Source organism: Buteo buteo, chromosome 6 (assembly GCF_964188355.1).
Source record: "Buteo buteo chromosome 6, bButBut1.hap1.1, whole genome shotgun sequence".
NCBI lineage: Eukaryota > Metazoa > Chordata > Aves > Accipitriformes > Accipitridae > Buteo > Buteo buteo.
Window position 1 is genome coordinate 38,426,575 of NC_134176.1, and position 17,427 is coordinate 38,444,001.

Consider the following 17,427-nt stretch of genomic DNA (forward strand, 5'->3'; position numbering starts at 1 on the left):
ACTAGGCATATAGCCAGAGACATCGTCTGGCTGTGAAGGAGCTAGTCCCCCATCAAAAGTTCAAAATCAGGCAGTTTTTGCCTATTTATAGGAACATACAAAATGTTTTCACTCATTCACACCACCTACTTCCAAACAGCCAGCGTGCAGAGGGCAGCTTCATCAAAGGGGCAACTCCGATCGGCTCTGAAAGCAGCAACAACACCAACCTACATCTGTGCAGCAGCTCCAGCGCTGCGTGGGCATTGGCCAATACTCGAGACTAGAACTGAACAGGAAAATATTCATGAGACAGAAAAGCTGAGCCTGCCAGCCATAACCCAGAACAAACAGCTCACTGCCTTGGGCACTCATTTAGGAGGTTGGTATTAGGCGTCTACAGGAAAATAACAATAAAGAAATAATCATACACACTGCCCAATTTGGAAAGGACAATTCTCCCATGTTCGGGACAAACAGGATGAATACAAGGCTGGGTCAGCATCTCCCTCTTGCTCTCTGGACCAAAGATCCCATGAGGCGGAGAAGGGAGAAAGAATCCTCTAGCATTTTCTTGGCAAACTGCAAACCGACAGAGCTGGGCTCAAGGCCCTGCTCCAGTATTTGTGCAACTGTTTCTATTTCCTTTCCCCTTTGCATTTCAGACAAAAGAGCAAAGCCCACTCCTGAATAATGCAATAGGCTCACGCTTAGGACACTCAAGGGAAAGGCAGGAGACGCAAGTTCAAGTACTTGACTTGAATCAGGCAGAGTACAAACATCAAATTCGGATTGCCGATTTCCTACAACACAACACACTGACATCTCTTGAGATTTCACTGCTTTTGACCTGCACAACCCCTGAAGAAAACTTCAGCAAACCTAGCACCTGCCATAACCAGTGGGTTTTTTTGTTGGGGTTTTTTGGTGGTGTTTTTTTTTCCCCTAAAGGATTGCCATTTTCTCAGTAGGTGTTTGAAACGAAGTATCTTGTTCATACTGGTGTAGCATTAGCTGGGCTAATTAGTGCACCCCGACACAGCTGCAGGAGTGTGCTGATGTGTTTTATAAATTATGTATGTGCTAGAACTGCATAAGCACATAGTAATTCAGTTGTTGCAGGTATGTGCATTACTCTTTGGTACTCTGCAGACTCTGCAGCAGAATACTGAGCTTCCCTGGTTTGTCACAGACAGTCAGAGAATCCAAGGGAGTGAAAATGAGAGAAAACATCAGGTATAAAGGGTACACCTCTCTCAGTAGTACTGCCTGTAAAAAGAGACAAAATACTCACTAACACAGAGCATTTTAACTCAATGAAGTAATAACAAAAATCCTGTCTTGCTCTTGTCAACAAACAGCAAAATAAATTATCACTGCACATGAAAGCATCCCAAGACCTTAGTAACACCAAGACACATCAGCTTCTGATGGCCACAGTGAGCAAGAGACCTCTACCTGTTCACTGGGATGTGACAAAGCAAAGTACAAGACCTCAGAAGTAGATCCAACTGCATTTATCTTCTTTAAATATTTGAGGAAGAGTGAATTTCTAGCTACCAAGTGACAGCTTATAAACAGAAATTAGACCAGGCTTCAATCACTTACTCTGTCATGAAACTTAGGGGGGGGGGGGAAATCCACAGCAATTTTTGCAGAAGAAAAAGTTCTGCAATAAGTTGTCCTTCCCAATTATTACTCCAACTGCAGGCTGGGTTTCAGAACATACAGCAATCAACTAGTATGCCCATGGTCAAACCCCTGTGTTCTTCCCTTCTCAAGGCACCTGTATCTTTCTGCATGTGCTTTGTCTGCGAGACCGAGCTGTTCCTCAACAGCAAAGCGTCATCTCCATTAAGCCACTCACCTTGGAGAAGACTTGCCAGTTTTGGCAAGAAGATCACTTGAGAGCCGGAAAAAAACCAGTAGAACTTTGGTTGATAGATCTCATATCCTCCTGCATCTTTGAAAGCAGTTAATACCCCAGCCCAGAAGAGCCTCATGCTTGCCTGCTTCAGAGGAAGAGTCAGCTTTGACTCTCTCACACTTGGGTTTGACATTAATGCTTTAAACAGAGAAAGCTGAAATAAGCAAACACAGAACTTGTGAGCTTGTAGGAATATCAAGAAGAATTTCTTTAGAGATCGGTCTTTCTCTGTCCAAAGTGTTATGAAGACACGTGAGGGAGAGTTTTTCTTTCACACTGATAAGGTTTTCTGGAGATGAACTGTACAACCTGGCCTAGCAAATTCCCTGCCATAACAAGCTGCATGAGAAGTAAATAGTGGCTAACTCACAAGGTAGTTCAGGATTTACACAACCTTTTCATTTCTAAGTACATGGCACATTATTAGAAAAGGTGAAATCTCTTCAGATGAACTTGTAGGATTTTCCACTCAACAGCTTGCTCTCTGTCCCCAGAAAGAGGGAGCGACAGTCCCACTGAGCAACACTCAGACCCAGCAGCCCAGGGAACCGCCGGCACACAGCACGCGTGGCAACCCAGTGTAGGGGGAGAGCGCAGAGGCACGGGATCAATGACAAAGCAAAGCAACCTACAAAGAGCAGCTCTTTTCATTGCTGGCTACCTGCAGCAGAGAAGCTGCTGCTTGCTTGCTTTTTTTGGTCTTTTCCAGATAATGCAGCTGCCTAGTGCTGATAACATTTATTTATGTGAGGTGAACCCACTGATTCGGTAGCTGCAGTTCTTGTGTGCAGTGAAATTTCCTGTGAACAAAAGGTTAAGATTGCAGCCCACCTTCCTCCTCCTGCTTGACAGAAACTAGAAATAATAAGCACACAGACAGCATGGGAGGCTGTCTTTGGGAAACCACAGCAAACCTTTATGCCCAGAACCTGTAGAGGAGCATTTACACCAAACCTGGGAGCTTTTATTCTGCTTTTGAAAACAAACAAAAGAACCAGGAAGTAAGACCACAAGGCATTTGAGAAAACACTGAGAAAAGATGACCATGTCAAAGGAGGGTGCAGATGCTCATTCACCAGCCATCTGGGCATTCTTCAGAGAAAGGCAGAAGAAGAGACAGCTGAGAAAGTGTTTCCAATGTAAAGAGCTTTAAAAAAAAAAAAATAATAATAAAAAAGTTTTGACCCAGCAACCTCAAGATTTTGGCTAAAACCCAATGTTTACAGTCAGGTGTTTATACAACCAAGGAGAACACTCCTATAGTGATGTTCATTGCAGCAATCTAAAATATAATCGGTACAGAACAATTTTTTCAATAAGGTAACAACGTATCAGCTTGTTCTTATTGCACTTTCACTCATGTTTGAAAACATCCCTTCCCCTTTCAACCATCTTACATGCTCCTTAAATACAACATTGTATATTATTCCAAGTTCTCACTTGGCAAAGCTGACCAAGCGTGGGCAAACAGCCTATGGCACACAGTAGTTGTAAGAAAATTTTTCAGCTCATATTCTTCACTCTCCCTCCCATACCTTTCCCTCCCAGAATCCCTTCTGAAGCACTCCTTTACTTTCATCATGTTTTAAGAGGGCATCTTTCTTCTTTCCCTAGGTACCAAGTAGCTGTGCATGTGACATAATTATTCTGAGACCAGTGCTCTACAGCAGTAGTACTGCTACAGTCATATCAAAAGCAAAAATCTCCTATTCCTTAAAACAATCTAGCCCTTCCTCAGTACTGGGCTTGACAGCCTGTGACAATTACTGTGGTCAAAAGAAGCCTCTTTTTATGTTGTCAGCACTGCAAGGCACAAACACAGTTTCTATGTCCTTTACAGGTGGTTTCTTTTCCCTTCCCACACTGACTCCTCTTACCTTGTTGCTAGGGCAGCAAGTGCCATTTTGCCAATTCCAGAATGCCAGAACTGAGACAACTCACTAGATACTCCATTAAAAAGAGTCCAGGCAAGACAGGACTTTGTCCACCTGAACAGTATGCCAGTTCATGACAGCCGGCAGCCAGAGCTATGCTCTTGCTCAAGTTCTCATTGCCAGACTTGGAGTCCCGGTGTGCTCACACAGGGGGACGTTTCTCTGAAGCTCTCCCTTACACACACAACTGTTGAATCTATCTACCCATCTGCAGTTTTAAACATTTGCAGCACAGTGGTGGAAAACGAACCCTGACCTCCAGTGCCAACCTATTTTGAGCTTTGGGCTAAGAAAACTGCTAAAAAAACCAGTTTTCAGACTTTGCCAAGTGTTGCTGTTAACATGCATCAGTTACATTATCCATCCTTCCACTATTTTGGCTTTGGTCTACTGCCTCCCAAAAGTAGGCACATGGGGAAAGAGGAGGGCACAGTCAAGATACATCCCAACACTCAGAGCCATATTCTTAATACTAATAATAATAATAATGAATCTCTATGTGCTAAGCTCACAGAAAGGCATGTTTCAATGCCTGATTTTTAATAGCCCTTGGTTAGAGTGCGGCCTACAGCATAATGCCTTTCTCTTGCCAAACAATCACATTTTAGTATAGTGATGAAGCTGTGTTAGTCAGTTCTTTTCTTTAAAAAAAACCCACAAAATTGAATGTCACCATGGGAACAGTCTAAAGTTGATTTTGGAAAGAGGCTCATTTCCTATAGCTTTTCTATTGGCATAATAATAATGTCACTGAACTGTACCAGAAGCAAGTGCTTTATGAAGTATCATCTCTAAAGATACTAGTCAGTTCTGAAAATATCCTCCCTTATGGTTACATTTCTTTCAATTCTGAAGCAGAATCAAGGGCCCAGAAAGGTTTCTTCCCCGTTTTCCTCAACAAGAAACACACCCCAAGCTACCACCAGTGTGATCTAATTCAATCATTCTTCAGCCTGTAATGTGTAATAAGTGTCAGTATGGAAAAACTCCTTCTTAGAAGAACAATTAAAATTTAAAGCAGTCATCCTGGTTGGCTGGCTGAACAAACGACACATGTTCACACAAGAATAATTCAGTCAACCGTCTTAATAAGGATTTACTTTAAACAGAACCTTGTATTGGTACACTAGACTCAGTCTCATTAAGGAGTAAGTTGGATTTTTATACAGCATGAACCACTGGCAATCTAAAACAGACCCACTGAAGAATGGAATGGAGAATCAAACGCAATGTTTCAGACCCAAGCTCTATGTGCCTTTAATACTTTCTTTTTCCTTTTCCTTTTTTTTTTTGAGAGAGAGTGCACACTATGACAGACATTTGCATTTATCATGTTTTTAACTTCTTTTCTAAGGATGAACTCTCTGAATCTGCATCTTCCAACTCCGCTCTGTGTCTTTTCAGTCCTCCGAGAGATTGAGTGCTCTCACTGCCTGTAGGTTGCAAGTCAGCAGTATCCTCTCTTGTGCTCACAGTGTAGCTGTTGGAGTCCATTTCAGACAGGCAGCAGTCTTTGTGCAAGGTCACACCCATCTGTACAAGGTTGCCATTATCAGCATTTGAGTGCACCTGTAGTCCTTGCGTCACAGTCTCCTGCTCTCCAAAGCTCTGTCCATTGTTGAAGCATGAAGGGCGAAGATGCAAGTGGCCGTTATTGTGGTTAACACAGGAGGTGTCGAGGCTCCTCTCCTCACTGTCATCAGTCTGGTTTCTGGAACAGTGACCTGACATGCTACAGATGGCAACAGTGGAGAATGGAGGGACCAGTGAGTGATGGCTTGATGCTGGTTGACAGTTCTGACTATTTCTCTGTTCCATAAGTCCTGCAGTCTGAATGCAAGGTTCTTCAGTACAACTATTTAGCCCTTTGCAGTTAGGTTTTCCATTGAGCTTTTTAGTCTCAAAAGAATGCTCTATACCTCCACTGCTAGTGTCTTCAGATGTGTTTTCTTGACCCTCCATCCGCCGCTGATTGTCACATTCATGAGCTTGACCATTACTAGAATTTTCTATCAAGCCACATTCTTTTAAAGTTTCTTTGTTGTGGCTTTCAGTAGAAAGAGCTGGGGAACCTTGAGGAACTACTGAAGTCAAGTTGCTAGCATCCTCCTTATTTAGCAAGTGTGCTGTACTGTGCCTTCCACTAGTTCCTGGTTTCCCTTCGTCATTCTCTCCACCTCCTCTGGAGGATTCACCATCTTTAGTAGCTGAATATGATATGTAAGAATAATGAAGCCATTTGTAAGCTTTGTAAATCTTTCTCTCCACTGATTCGCTGTCTGAACAAGGAGACGTCCTTTCTTTGAGAACTTCTTTGTTGGCTGAACTCCTTTCTGGTGAAGAAGCTGGAGAAGAAGAAAGATCATCTACTTTGATCTGGGGGTAATCATAGATGTCCTCACCTACGTAGGGGGCCACATTCTCCGTGTTAGTGCTAGTCCTTTCCTCCTTTTGCACCTTCTGTCGGCGCCTCAGTGCATTGCGTTGCCTCATAGATGTGCGTCGTTCGTTCAGTTCCTCTTCATCTTCTGTACTGCTGCTACTGGAACTGCTGGATTCGTTCTCCTCAGGACTTGGGGACCGTGGCCGTGGGAAAAGGTCTGTATCTAGTTCTGCCTCACAGGTATTCTCATCAGAATCAGACTCATTGGAAAGGGCCAGGAGACGTTTATCCTGATACTTCCTCAGTGCAGAGAGCCGCTGTTGACGGGAAGCCATGTCTTCTCTGGCTGAGGGAGATTCAGTTGATCTTAAGGCCCTTAAGTTATAGGCAGTTTCATCGGACTCTTCAGCCACATGTGGTGGGGAGTGATGCAAAGAGGAAGAGGACTCTGACTCGCTGTAAGCAGAGCGCTCGCTTACTCCTGCATGGAGCTGCAGGATTGTGCTCTCACTGAGGTCGCTGTCTGAGTCAGAACTCCAGCCCTCGATCTCCCGGCGCACCAGGGAGTCAAAAAAGGCCATCATCCGTGGATCTTCCTGGACTGACTGGTTGGCATAATCATGGGACAAACCACTACCACTGTTCAACACAAGACTGATGTACTCTTCGTGAGTGTAGAGGCAACGTGAATCATCCTCAATTCTACCATCCAGATCCCCTGTGCAGTCAGGCTGCTTGTAAGGACTCCAGATCTATAACAGAAAATAAAAAAAATACGTATGTCTTTGAATTCATAAACTACTATAAGCATTTGAAATAGAACAGTAGTGCCAATACCCAGAACAATTGCAAGTTGCAGATTGTTTTTAATAATTCTTATCGCTCAGACCCGTACTTACAAGTATTCCAGAGATGCAGGGCTTTTTTCTCCCCCTTTACAAATGTTTTGCCTGCATCTACTTCACCCATCCAGAACTTAAAAGCTCTCACACTGCAGGTTATCCATCATTTCAATATTTCATTATGTAATATTTCCCCCAAATTGCAGGGCTCTATTTTTATGTAATAGGGGATGCTTACTCACTAATGGTTAAGAATAGTTTGTTGCCTACAATACAGTCTTAGCACTAATGAAGGCACTTGTTTCCCAGGAAACTAGAGTTGCCTGTGCCAGTGATGTAGAGTAACATTTCATCCAGCTGCATAGTCAGTCACACCTGATCAGCAGGCAGGGAGCTGAATGTATGAAGGTGAAAAGCAGAGCTGCACCACTCCCTTTAGGGAACAGTTGCGAAGGAAAGAAAGCATCCACAATCCTCTCAAGACACTGCGGCTGTTTTAGCGGGGAAAGGTGAAGGAGAAGAGTTTTACTGAAAGCTACTTTTGAAGTGAAGAGAAGGAGTAACATTGCAAAGTGTAATGATTTTACCAATAGCAACAGCCTTGACTGTGCTGTCCTAGCCTTCCCTCAGTTTTCCTGGTGTGGAGAGGAAAAGGAAAAAACCAAAACAAAACAAAAACCACCAAAAGAAGATCCACCAATATCCCTAAGAAACTAGTAATCCATAGCAAACATAATAGTGGGATCTCCTCACCTTTCTCAGTTTTACTCACAGATTCGGGGGCAATATGATTAAGGCACTCATTGGACAACCACTACCAGTTTATTCTAGATCAATGGTTAATGTGATGCACAACACTTACCATAAGCAGAGCTAGTATGTAGCTTATCCACAATACTGCCTTACCGTTCTGCTTATAAAATATCTGATTTCAGGCATGCTTTGGTTTTACCATACTAACAACCTCAGGGCGGGGGGGGGGGGGATCTATGCCAGCTGTCTATACCAAGGTTGGCCTTTTGGCAAAAACATCTAACTCTTTTCCCAACAGAAATTAGTCAAGTTTTGCTCCAAGTAGACAAAACCATTAACAATAAGTGTGTTTTGCCTATGTAAATGGGATAATCAGCACTCATCTCACAGATGCGTAGTTAACACATGCAACATAATCTGATACTACCATGACAAGCACTATTAAAAAAGCCCATAAGATTGCCAACAATTCTGTATTCCCAGAGATTTTCAACAGTGTACACTAAGACCTTACACCTTTAATATTGGAAGTAAAACAAAATAAATTCTCTTGCAGCTACCTGTTCAGCACAGCCAAATTTAAGATGTACAGGTAACCTTTATTCTGGAATGCTCCCAAACTTGACTGCCTTTACTTTGCACCCTCTGTAATTTATGGTTAACAGAACTTCCACATATCATCTGGCTACATAGATAAAAGAGACACTGTTCCAAAACTAAGGTGGGCTGCAGATACACCTTTTTCTGTATGGCAATCATTAAGCTGCTTTTCAGAGCAAAGGCAAAGGAATGTTACATCGCATTACAGTAACCTGTTCCTAGGAACATGCCTCAATACAAAGGTGTATTTGCTATTTGTACTTAATTGCTATTTTGACTAATTGCAGTACTTAAGCGAATTCTCTTCAAGTACAGTTCATTAATATAATACTTGAAACCAGAATGAAGACAGCCTCCACTGCTTGGTTCAAGCACTGCACTTACTAGACACATAGCTCAAGGGACAAGCATCAGGTTTGGATAAAGATAACAAAACCCAATCTAAGCCCATGCTATGGTTGATGGAAGTCTATGTACTTAACCTTTTTGAATTATTCAAGAGAACAGAAAGAAATCTCTTTTCGTCCTCTAATTATTTCCCATGCTCCGCTTCCTAAAGACAACATAGGAAAGTGTCTTCTCTCAGTCAATGCATGAGATTGTTAATCTGGGGATATACCAAGTTTTTTAATAGAAAAATAGAACTCTACTTGCTCAAAAGACTATTCTGAGTTGCTGCCTTCTTGATCATTTAACTAGCTCATGTCCAGTACCTCCTCTCATGATTTATCAGATCTTTTCCCCTCTTTGTCCCACTGCTGAGCATTTCAGCAAGTAGATCAGATCTTTTTGTATTTAAGAAGCATGTCCCTTTTTGTAAATGCTTCATACTGTATGCCTGGACAAGCAGGCTGGCATGCCCCTTCCTCAAGTAGTCTTAGAAGTGTTAGATTGATCACTAGTTTTTTTATAAAAATTCTTTTTTTAAGAGAATTAGAAAATTCTTAGATTCTGTATGAATCAATATAAATGGAGGAGAGGCAGTCTGCTCTTAATTCCCTCTGGGAAAGGTCTGTTTTATAATGAAAAGTAATCTAAAATGGTACATAAATTGTGCACAGAGAGATTCCACATCCTTGTTAGTGCTACCAGATCTTTCTGCTCACTCTGCAAGCATCAGAGAAAATACAGCAGTGTTAAATATTGAAAAGATAGCTACAAAGAGTCCATAGTGAGGCTTTTCCCTTCCAAGACAAATTTGTTCACAGAGGAGGAGTGAATATTAAAGACAAGACAAGGGAATTCAGGATGAATACCTGCTTGTACAGGATCAGATGTCTCTGGAGACTGATATTGCTATTTTTTTAGACATTTTGCTGTGAGGGAGCGTGAGGGCCTGCCTGAGTCCCAGAAAGAAATCAGACTAAAAATCTATCCTTGGCAGAACCAGGAAGTCTTTAAACAGGCAGCAACTGGTGCAGTGCTCTCTGTGGCATCTGAAATGGGCTTCTTTGTAAATGGCATGCTTTTGCCTTTTTCTCATCCTCTGACTGATGCCCTGTCGAGGAAGAATGTGAGCAAATTGGAGAAAACAAGTTGGCAAATCATCCCACTGAAGCAACAATCTATCAAGAATTTATTTCTCTGTCAGAGGATTAAGGAGCTGAATATTACTCACTGATGCCCCGAGTACGGATATAAAAATAGGAACAACAACAGAAAAGGGGAGTACAAAATTGTTTCTCTGCTACAGCAGAGATGCTTCAGAGAACATCTTTGAATTGCTTGTGCTCCATGGTGGCAAACCCCCAAATTTTAAAACAAAAAAGTAGTTATGCCCATAGCATGAGAATAATTAAAACCAGCTATATTAGATTATCTGATTAGGCAGAGGCAGCTAGCCACAATGACATGAATCTGTCACCATAGCAACATGGGCAAACAGACTTTGCTATCTTTGATATACTGATGATTTTTAAACAAATGGGACTACAACAGTTGTGCTCAGTTACACAGTATTCCATTTCCAATAAAAACCAGTATTTCTTTCTGAAAATCCTTGTGCACTTTATCTATTTTATCTTTTCTGGAACTGTCTTCCAACTGCTAATTCTCCGTGGCCCTCCTGTAAGCCCCACACATCAGAGGGAATGCCTCATTTATTTCTCCTGCAATGCAATTTGTTTTCCCGCCAGCACACCCCAATGTCTCACACACTTAACTGAGGGGAAAGTGGTATTTTTCTGTTTTATATTGCTTTAGCCCTCATGGTGAATACTTGCTGCAAATTATCATTTTAGTTCACAGCTGTGCTTTTCCATACAATTTTACTGAGGTTCAGGTTTCTGAAATGGAGGGCAATGAGCAATTCATCTGGGTTGATGTGTTCAGAACACACTTGCCTGGAGTCAGGGCTTCTAGTATCCTTTATTAATGATCTTGTTGAGTCTTATTTTAACTTTCTGAAACATCCTCACTTGAATATTCATACACATATACCCCCCCCCCCCATCTTATCAACAGTATTCTCAGTCCTAGCAGAAATCAAACCCTAAACCACCGAGTTACTGAATTATATTCTTGCAGGTGCTTTACAACAAAATAAAACTAAAGCAAAAAAGCTGATAACTACAAAGGTCAAAATCATCCTTGTGAATACTACTCATTTCAGCAGGGCTAGGCCTGAAATGAATTTGTATCTCATTTGCAATCAGCATTAAAATAGCAAGTGTGTTGGCAGAAGGACGTGGAATTATTGAATGGCTTGTCTGTATCATGCCTTGATGCTGGTGCTACCAGTTCCTCACTTCTAGAAATACCAAATTTAGGCCAGCTAGTCTAAAAATTAAGGGTTCAGACAAACAACTACTTGCATCTACATTTTAATTCATCAGAGTTTCTGCAACAGAGGGAATGGAATACCAGCCAACCACAGTGAAGTTATCTTCTATGATTTAATCCAGAAATTTTTAGAAGACACTTGAGGGACAGTAAAAGGAAAGACGCTTCTTAAGGAACTGATTAAAACAAAAAACAAAAAAACAACAAAACAAGAAAATATAAAAAACCTAACTACAATTTTTATTTATGGCTCTTCCTCTTGTCATCTCAACTTCTCTGAGCAAGCACATCGAACATTTATATGGGGGAAAAAGATAGCCATGCAAGAGAAGGAATTGTGTTCCCAACAGTTTTTAATGCAGTAAATAGCCCCTCAGAACTGCTGGTATTGTTTTTCCTGTTTTTCCCTTCTGCTAGTGGCAGTTACTAGCCTCCGGCCTATCTGTAGTAGTAGCTGGAGTGAAGAAGAAACCACCATTGCGTGGTCACCTGCAAACTGCTGTTCACTAAGACAGTACCTTTAAAGAGTGAAGTCATGCAGATCAGACAAGATAAGAGCCTTAAAACAACGTGATCCCCAAACAAAGCATATCACAAGCTGAGACAAAATAACACACAACAAAACGGTAAGAAGTTCTGGCTTGCTAATAAACTTAATACATTAAACACCTTTGCCTTAATTTGTTTCTAGCTTGCCATGTTTGGGGAATTCAGGTCCTTCAAAGCAGCTACACAAGTTCCATTGCACATACTGCAACACAACAGGCATTCTCTTCTAAGGAAGCATTCAAGCAGAGGTGTCTTTGAAAGACTTACACAACCTGTGACTGGAGCCTTAATCGAACTAACCTTTTAATCACCAGGCAACCCCCCCACCTCAAAAAAAAACCCTAGCAGAAGTACACAAAAGCAACACAGGGGATGTTTATACCAATGTTAATCCAACAGTCTAAGCACACTCATGCAGGAAGGATTCATAGGGTGAAGGGTCAGCAGATCTAAAATCCAAAAGGGAGAATTCAGGCTGCGTGAAGCAAGTTCCCAAAGCAAAAAAAATGCCTCTGGCAAAACTGTTGTTAAACAGTGGCAGTCTGACTGCTTGGAAAATAAAAAAATCAGTGAGCTGCTAAGAATGTTCAATGCACTTTTGTTCAAAGCCTGTATTTGATAGATTTATGATCAAATCTGTCAGAGGGACACAGGTGAAGAAAAAAGTAGAAAAGCAAACTAAAATACCAGTGGAAGATTGAAGAAAAGGAAAGCTGAACTGCAATCAGAACCCAAATGCTGATATAGTAGCTGTAATGCAAGTGATGCAGCTGGGCGTTTGGCCATGGTTCGAGGGTTTTGGACCAGTCCATAAGTTGCAGACCACTAAAACATTCCTTTGCAAGACAAGTTCATTCAGTCAACTTGTAGCTGAGTAAAGCATTTACTAATACTCAACCTCATTTATAGCCACATGCAAGTAAGACTTTTATGAAGTCATTCACCAAATAGTTAGAAGCAGCATCCGTTCTCATTATCCTACTTAAAAATTAAATTGTTCTGGTTTCTTTCATCTTGTTGCTAGACCTAAATTATAGCAAAATTTCTACAGCAGCAGAATGCAAAGTGCATTAGTGTAGCATAATTCTCTGCCTCCCCACCCTCAACTTCTGCGATTAGAAATGACAAAAAAGTTTCTGCCTTGCTCTCACAACATTAGCTGTCTTTCCTTAAGGAAAGAAAGTTTCAGAACCTAACAAAGTTTCTTATCTCTTTACATTCCACATAAAAAGGCATAACCTTTCTAAAACTATGGTACATTGTTAGAGGATTCAGAAAAGACACATTGTGGAAGGTATTAAGAGTCTTGTTTCCTCTGGAAGCTACAGAAAGGTATGTTGAATTGATTCAATGCAGAAGTATGTACAAAAATTAAAGAAGGGTTCCTGAGGCAGTATTTGGGCCAAATTTAGCTAGGTCAGGCTAGGCTAAGGCTCAGTGATACTCTTTGGAGAGATTTTTATTAAATTTTAGCACAAAGTATCAGAAGTCTTCGGAGATCATGTCACAGCTGTGACCAAACTCTCCCAAGAAAGACTGTTTGCATGATACTTCAATTATGTATGGAATGAAACTGGAAAAAAAATTCCTTTTCAAGGTACAAATCCAAAAAACTCTGATGTTATCCCTTATCTCCAAAACCTTTACAATTGAAATGGAGTTTAAAGTTGAAATGCCCAATTAAAAATTTGCATCAGTGTAGCCAGCAAATAAGACATACGACTTTACAAAAGAGTAAGATGAGAAAACAGGATTGGTGTGCAAAAGAACTATGCTGAGCAAAACAAAGCATTTCTTCCTGATATATTGAAAGAACACATTTTCTGATAATTACTCTTACCTTTATAATCTTTTCAACTCCAGAAGAACAGATCATGTAAGTGTGAGGATTAAACCGGACTTGGTTTACAATTGACCGATGACCTTTCAATACCATAAAAGCACCATTGACGACCCTGCCAATGCCACCTAGGGGAAAAACAATCACACACTGAAATGAATAATTGAATTTTCATATTGCTTTCATTCATTATCATTTTAAGTCATATTATATTTGACAATGCTTTCCAGCTTTATTTTGCAATATTTTAAGGCCTGTGTTGGCTGCAGAATTCCAGTTTTATGAGCAATGCCTCTATGAAAAGCTTCAAGTTTGATGAAAAGCATCCTTCCTGCAAATTAGGACTTGGAGGCTAGCTTTAGTTCAACTATCTAAACAAACAATGAAGGTTTTTGACCTAATATGACAAGTATGTGAATAAGAACAACATACATACTTAATGAAATCACTAGTGAAACCATAGTGCCTCAGGCATGACACTACTCAGTTTGTAAATTTGAAGCAGAGACAAATAGAGGTTGACTTTTTAAATAGCTATACTCTTTTAAATTTATTTTTTAAATCAGCAATTCATTACTGTTACAGTTGACTCTAGTCTGATGGGTAGGAATCTAAAGGAGGCAATCTTCAAAGCTACTAATCTGAGTTACTACATTACAGCTGGACTTAGTATACCTTTCCCTAGACCAGGATCTATAACAACTCATTTCTGTGAATCAAGCTTAGAGAAGGACCTGAAATAACACAACTGACCAGTGGGTTATACCATTCTTTGTCACAAGGCAGGAAATTAGCTGAATTGGAATGCTTTTGTGCTAATGGTAAAATTCAAAACAGAAGCCACACAACTTTTCTGCTTGGTCATTGATTCTTACTAGGTCTATACACCAAAGCAAGAAACTGTCACACAGTAATTTTTCTTATATTCATAGATTCACACAATTAAAACCATAAATCTGTTAAAAACCACACCTGTGCATCTGAATAAACAAGTGTCAATCAAAGTACTATGATTAACTTCAGTGAAAGAAACCAAAACTCTTAAAAGAGGGGAAGTAAAAACTTAAAAAACCACTTCAGAAGAAAACAATGTTGCTACTGACAACTTCAAAGGTCATAAGCACACCTCACAGAAAGTTAAAATAATTTCATTAGCTTCTGTGCTACTTACAGTTGTCTTAACACTAAACAAGTAAACCTTATGTTCTTCTTGCTGAAGATGTTTGCTATCCTCCTTTGTCCTCAACAGGAGCTTTCAGCTGCAAAAGCTGCTGGTTTAAGCCCTAAGCCCAATGTTGAACAACTTGTCTTCTAAAACAGAGAGTCAGAGTTCTCCTGCAATGCACAATTCCTAAAGAAATACTTGCATTAACACTGAAAAGTAGCAAGATAGAAAGGTCAAGGAAAAAAAAAAACCAAAGAAAAAAAAAGGCATTCCTATATCACTTTCCATTTGTTAGGTTACATAAATGATAAAGAACTGCAGCTAGTGAGCTTGTTTTCATCCCCTCTCCTCTTAGAAAACGTACTCTATGCCTCCCACTCATTATAACTACACTCTGAAGACCAGACTGATGTGTACATGGTGTACAAACCACGATAAGGATTTTGAAATGAGGATTCATCCAACGCCTAAAAATCCACAGTCAGATCTTTTTACTGCTTCTGGCAAGTGTTCTATTTGCACAAATCAGTTTTTGCAGACCAAACTGCAGTCTCATGGCACTTTGGGATGGAAAGATAATGTGCCTGAAGAAGGGAAAAGAGATGGCGAGTAACTCCAAGGACCAAAACGCATGGCCATTTTCAAGGCTTTGGGTATCGAATGAAGGCTCATTTAAAATTAAGAAAACTTGAAAGGCAGACTATCACTCCAGTTAACTTCTAAATATGTTCATCAAAACTGAACTGAGACTGAGCTACCTGGAATGGTTCTCTTATTTGGGAACACTTGTATTTTCTATAAGGTTCAGAGAGAAGTTCTGCCACTGGAGCAAGATTTCAGCAGCGTAAGCAAAGTTGACTGAGAAATAACTAACTGGAGTGCAAGTTCATTAAATGCCAAATTGGGCTCTTTTTCTTTTCCATCTTACGAGATTCCTCATGTCCTTTCATTCTACTCACCCTGCTAGACATTCATGACCACATTTACGGCTGATGGCAAGTTGCCCTCCTCCCACAGCATTCCTTCTAGCCAAATCACAATTGTCAATCCAATTGCATCTATCAAGCCAACAGTAGATGGTTACATCAAGCCCAGTTCTCAACACATTTATCTTGACCTAGCAGACAAATGTTCCAGGAAAGAGGGCCTTGGGAATGAAGAGACAATTTGCTTATGTTTCCATGTCTGTAAGTAGTGCCTAAAACAAGTTTTAACTATCCACTGACTCTAGCTGCCTGAATTCAGTACAAAACAAGAAATATGCCCTACAAAACATTTCCAAAAGAGTCAGAAGTTAGAGAGACAATGAGCAAAGAAAGAATTATAATGGAGATTAAATACAAATTTAGGGCACAAATATCTTGGGCTGCATTTCCAGGTCAGTCATCAGCCTTTTGTGGTACTGTCAGCAGTGTGAATTAACTCATGGTTATTTTCCTAGTAAAACAGTTATTTAATGCCAGAACTGTCTTCTGGCATTAAACTTTAAATGTTTACCAATACACTAAGAGCACTGGATGACAAATGCACAGCATGCCATGTCTAGAAAACAGCTCTCCCTAGGCTGTAGTCAAATTCAAGCAGCGTCTGAAGTCCAGAAAGCCAGCCGTATCCTGGGTTCCATAAAAAGCAGTGTGGCCAGCAGGTCGAGGGAGGTGATTTTCCACCTCTACTCAGCTCTCGTGAAGCCCCACCTGAGTACTGTGTCCAGCTCTAGGGTCCCCAGCACAAGACAGACATGGACATGCTAGAGCAGGTTCAGAGGAGGGCCACAAAAATGATGAGAGGGATGGAGTACCTCTCCTATGAGGAAAGGCTGAGAGAGTTGGGGATGTTCAGCCTGGAGAAAAGGCAGCTCTGGGGAGACCTCACTGCAGTCTTTCAATACAGGGGGCTTATAAAGAAACACAGAGGGAGACTTTTTACCAAGGCCTGTAGTGACAGAAGGGGCATCAGTTTTAAGCTGAAAGAGCATAGATTTATATTGGATATAAGGAAGAAATTTTTTACAATGAGGGTGGCGAGACACTGGAACAGGTTGCCCAGAGACGTTGTGGATACCCCATCTCTCAGGAAACATTCAAGGTCAGGTTGGATGGGGCTTTGAGTGGTCTGGTCTAGTAAAAGATGTCCCTGCCCTTGGCAGGGGGGTTGGACTAGATGATCTTTAAGGTCCCTTCCAACCCAAACCATTCTGTGATTCTATGAAGGAACTCCAAAGCCTTCTGCTTTAATATTGAAGTTCCCTAAATTCCTTTTAAGCTGTTAACAGTAAAATCAGAGGAAGCATAGTACCAGAACATACTTCACTCCTCTTAGAGTGAAGATGAACTTCCCTACAAAGCCCCTTAAAACAACTAACTGACCAATTACAGGAAAAGTCCCCTAGGAGCAGATTACTGCAATCATAAATCTTAGCAACCAGCTTTTTCCAGTAGTATGAGAGGCTTTAATTATTTAAACCAAAAAGTCTTGACTTCAGCAATACTCTGATAATCTCTGTGTCAAATATAATAAGACTGCCCCAGAACCTCATTTTGGAAAATCCCTTGCCTGATGAAATTTTAGTCTACAAACTCCTGTGTGCTTAAGCAACATCCCTAAGTGCTTTAATGCAGAGCTTTCTACATCCTTATCCTGACAGCGGTCCCTTCGTTTTATAGTAGCCCAGCAA

At 40.8% G+C, this 17,427-nt stretch overlaps 1 protein-coding gene across 3 annotated transcripts in view; it reads right to left on the bottom strand.

Moving 5' to 3' along the window:
• Positions 1-2,817: 2,817 nt before the first annotated feature.
• Positions 2,818-17,427, bottom strand: part of DCAF5 (DDB1 and CUL4 associated factor 5) — a 78,011-nt gene continuing 63,401 nt past the window's right edge. For 2 of the 3 annotated variants that reach the window (XM_075030481.1, XM_075030480.1), the window contains exons 8-9: positions 13,589-13,716; positions 2,818-6,975 (exon numbers count right to left, since the gene is read on the bottom strand). In XM_075030481.1, the coding sequence (XP_074886582.1) occupies positions 5,170-6,975; positions 13,589-13,716 (1,934 nt within the window). In that variant the 3' untranslated portion in view covers positions 2,818-5,169. The remainder of the gene's footprint in view (positions 6,976-13,588; positions 13,717-17,427) is intronic. The other variant, XM_075030479.1, reaches the window with a different exon arrangement.